The 4349-nt window shown below is 44.6% G+C and overlaps 1 protein-coding gene across 1 annotated transcript in view; it reads right to left on the bottom strand.

Annotated features, from left to right (window-relative positions):
• Positions 1-605: 605 nt before the first annotated feature.
• Positions 606-4349, bottom strand: part of LOC102200016 (tankyrase-2-like) — a gene marked incomplete at its 5' end in the record, with an annotated part of 6174 nt that continues 2430 nt past the window's right edge. The window contains 5 exons of the mRNA XM_005755588.1: positions 606-1521; positions 2484-2640; positions 2733-2919; positions 3821-3926; positions 4277-4345. Of these exons, the coding sequence (XP_005755645.1) occupies positions 1477-1521; positions 2484-2640; positions 2733-2919; positions 3821-3926; positions 4277-4345 (564 nt within the window). The remainder of the gene's footprint in view (positions 1522-2483; positions 2641-2732; positions 2920-3820; positions 3927-4276; positions 4346-4349) is intronic.

Consider the following 4349-nt stretch of genomic DNA (forward strand, 5'->3'; position numbering starts at 1 on the left):
CAGCTATAAAACAGATCTGACAGTTTAACTTTCCATCTGGGCAGCTGTTTGTTTGAAGGCATGCGACGCTAACCCTTAAACTCAAAACTCTTCAGTCCAACATCAGCTCAGTTTTTAAAACAAGAAATATTTTTAAATGATCACTTTTTGTTATTTTCTATCAAATATAGCTTTAAGTTATGTTTGATGTCTGGATTAAATATCAAAGAATCTGATGAACTTGCATCAAAGTGGTCCCTGTTTTTTGTTTTTTAAATATATTAAAGTACAAACACTGCCCCTCAGAAGGCTTCCTTATTTTGGCCAGTCAGATAAAAATTGAGCTTTTCGAGAGGCGGGGCTTAGAGTCCGGAGCTGAAGCAGTTTGTCTGACAGAGGTCAGCATCACATAAACATGAAGAGTGATTAACAAATTTATATCTGACGCCACAGAGGCCCTAAATTTAAACAAAATGACCAAAATCATTTTAGATTTTTCTGTAATGTTAATTCACCAGTAAGTGTAAAAACTTTAACATTGATTTTTTAATGCTAAAATGTAATTATTGTTGTTGTTGAATTTTCTAATTTACTGTTTTCACAAAAATGCTGAAAAAAAGGTGAAGTTGTTTTTAATTAAGTTGTTTCTAAAAAATGTGTGTTCCCTTGTTTTTATGACCGGTTGTCTAATAAATTTGTTAAGGGCTGTATTTTTTTTTTAAACTGAATCATAAAAAGCTTTTCTGACCTGGGATAAAAACACTGAGCTGGAAAATGAACTAAATAAATCAGTCAGAGATCTGCAGTCAGGCTACGACTGCTCAGGTACGTCTGCGGCAGGTAAATAATATTTGAGATTCAGGTTTTCATGAACTGTGTGATAACTCTAGCCAATCAGAGACTGCGGCTCGTTCAGGCTGATTCAGAGAAAACCTGGTGTGTAAAAACCAACACGATATTTTCACTTCATAAATATTAATAAACTGACATGCTTGTACAAAAAATAAATATACACGTAACATCTCCATGAAACCAATCCAGTTCTTCATCTCGTCAGGTGGTTGCCAGGCAACATATAGGGTTGTTTTGACTGTTCTGTCTGCAGCGAGCAACTGTTCACCGTTACGTCGCCGTTTTCAAAGACGGGGAGCAATGAACCCATTTATCTGCTAATTACAGCAACTTCCCATCACGTGGGTTCAAACATCAACAACATGTCGCGTGGGTCAAGTACATGGATTTGGTTTTTGAAAAATGACCTGAAATATGTGAACAACACATTTTTAACGACAAGAGGATGAAATCAACAGTCACATCACATCAGGACGGAAGACAATAAAGTGCATAAAACCACAAAAAAAACAGTCATCTGATAAAAACCTACATGTTTTATACATTGTATAAATAAAGTTTTTTCTGTGCATGCAGTTAGTGAAGATTCTGGCGTTTCTTCGTGTTTTCCTTCCCTGACTCCATCTTCATCTGTCTGCGGAGGCTTCAGGCTTTTGTGATCTGGTAGGTGATCAGGTACTCGGGGTAGGCCTGTGGGCGGCAGAGAGGCGTTCACTGACACTCTGTAACAGACACTCAACCTTCCCCAGTTACACAGAACTAAAAACTGATTCTTTCATTTACATTTTTTTCTACAATCACTTTGAGCTGGTGTATATGAAACGTGCTATTCATAAAAGGTTTCATGACGAATTCACACTCACAGAAACTCTGCAGCTGTTCATCACCAACTCCATTTATATTCACAGAAAGCTTTGAAACCTTTTCATGCACACGAGGCTGATGAAAACAGATTTCTCTTGAAACAACACCGAGTTAACCCCCCCAAACTAGCTCTGAGCTCAGTTCGTTCTCACTCAGTTTGTTGTGAGGAGCTGCTGGTCGGCCTGGAACTGAATTGAAACTCAAAACAATGAGAGATGTTTCAACGCGAGCCCACAGGCACCTCTCTGCTTGTTTGCATTTGCAGGAAGACGACAGTAAATGTGACACTCTGACACTTTAACGTCCCCACTTCCTTCTCATCCTCTCAGGCTGCTGCTTTCAGCACTAAAGCAGACCTCTGCATGTAATGCGACACACTTGTAATGTGGCTGATTACTCGAGTGGACATGTATTCATGCCGCTTTGTGAAGTGCCACTTCTGAGAAGATATTGGTTTTGGCACAAGACATTAGAAAATGTCCAATTGTCTGAGCACGAGCCGCTCTCTTCACTTATTCAACGACTATCTGTCATCTGGCTGTTTGTGTAGGAGACGCGTCCGCCCTTCAGAGGAAAGCTGAAGCCAACACGGCCGTGCTGCAGATTTAAACAAAGCTCCACAGAGATCGGTATTTAGCACGCTCGAGTTTTTGTGTTAAACCTTTAATAAAATTCATGATTATTTCTTCAAAACTCTTAATTAACCCAAAATATTTGATGTTTCTAAGACTCCAAACCACAGACTTTATCCAAAAATAAAGTTCTAAGGATGACGAGGTGTTTCTGACCTGCTCTCCTCTGTAGATGACGTACTCGGCCAGAGCGAGGCCGTTAACGCTCGGCCTGCCGGTGACGGAGTGGTGACCCGGCGGCGAATGAGCCATCTTCATGGCGCTGAACTGCAGGAAGGATTTACCCAGAATCACCCTGCAGAACAACAGGTGCCTGTGAGGAACAAAGAAGCGTGAGAGTGGTGCTCCACTGTAGTCTGAGCACAGGTGTGTTTGGGGGTGGAGGGTGGAGGTCAGGTGGTGTACCTGTGGCAGACATAGCAGGAGCGGTCTTTGTGGAGCGGACAGCCCGTCCCTCCTCCGATGCCGTAGACGTACTGGTTACTCTTTGACGAGTTCTCTGCAAAGTAAATCCCGGCGCCGAACATCCCCCCGATGTACGCGTGGCGTTCATCGAAGCCTTTGTGGATGATGGCGTTGACAAACGGCGAGCCTGAGAGGAAATCGATGCAGTACGATCAACGCCCACGTTAACATTACTGTTTCATGTCATGATTCGTATGATTCACGCTTCTGTCCCAACAAGTCTCTACTTCACTATCTACCTGTGAGAGGTGACCAACAAAGCTCTGAGCACATCTGCACAGATCCCAGGACAGCTGCCATTTTTACATCTGTCCCTGAACGTCTCATGTCCTCTAAAGCCTCGAGAGGGCAAACAGCTGCAGACCTGACGGCTGAGTTTTCAGTCCTGTCGTACTTCTTTATAATCCGCTTCACAGCCATGTTGGGCGCATGTGTGGTTGGAGATGAGTCCACGTGGTCACATGAAGCAGGCAGGCATGCAGACGTGCACGGACCGTCACTCAGAACGCGGCAGACTCGTGAAAATGAACTCCAGGCCTCGCACTGCGAGATCACCCCGATCACAGACAACTCTATGACTTTGACCTGAATTTGTGTTTGTTGGATCGTCGCCGGCGATGAGAGCTGGGTGTCCGTCTACAGTCCACCGTTCACAGGCAAACATCAGAGCAGAAGACATAGCAGATGCCAACTCATGCTGGCTTTGAGTTTTTGAGCCACACCAACACATCTTCACTTGTGACACTTCCTGAAAATCAAAATCGTGTTGAAGCATCAGTGTTTCGACACACCCGAGGAGGTTTAGAGGAGAAGGGGAAACAGCCGCACTTCCACCGAGGGATCTAAGAATGGCAGCTGTGCTGAAAACCAGCGATGTACGTGGCCAAGTTTAAATCATGCAAGTCTTCCCCCACTGCTCTACACTGGTACACCTGATATTATAGAGGTTAGATCTGTTGACTGTTCTCCTGCTACCATCACAACACTTCTGCTGCTTGTTCCTATATCATGATCTTTGGTGTTCTGACCGTGAAACAGCATGCGCTCATTGGAGTGGTTGTGGTTTTCCTCAGACACTTCCTTCCTGCGGTGGCTGTACCTCTCCCACAGCTTCTTGTTGCAGACCTTCTGGATCTGAAACACAATCAGCTGAGAGTCAACACAGTGACCTCCTCTAACCTCTGACCCCACCACCATCGTGCCCAACAGATGTTCATGTGAGAATAACAACGTCCCGTGGAGCTGGGTCACAACGTCCTGCATCTTAGCACCAAGTCTGTGATGGCGGCCGTGTGTAAGACCTGCATTCTCATCTAAACCAAACAAAACAGAACTCGTACGATGAAAATGATCCCCTGTCATGTGCTACACGTGAGAGAGGGCGGCTTCAGATTCTTCATCTATGAAAGCAAATCAGCCCGCAGCTCAGAACATGACCCAGCAGCAGCAAAGACGCAGCCCTCCAAGTCTTCGCAGCGAGTTACCTTGACCAGGTTGTATCTGTTGAAGACTCCTCCAGCGTGGCCGCCGTCTCGGTGCTCTCTGATGGTGCTCTGC

This window comes from Pundamilia nyererei, unplaced genomic scaffold (assembly GCF_000239375.1).
Source record: "Pundamilia nyererei isolate P.nyererei 1_Seehausen unplaced genomic scaffold, PunNye1.0 scaffold02019, whole genome shotgun sequence".
In the NCBI taxonomy this organism is placed as follows: domain Eukaryota; kingdom Metazoa; phylum Chordata; class Actinopteri; order Cichliformes; family Cichlidae; genus Pundamilia; species Pundamilia nyererei.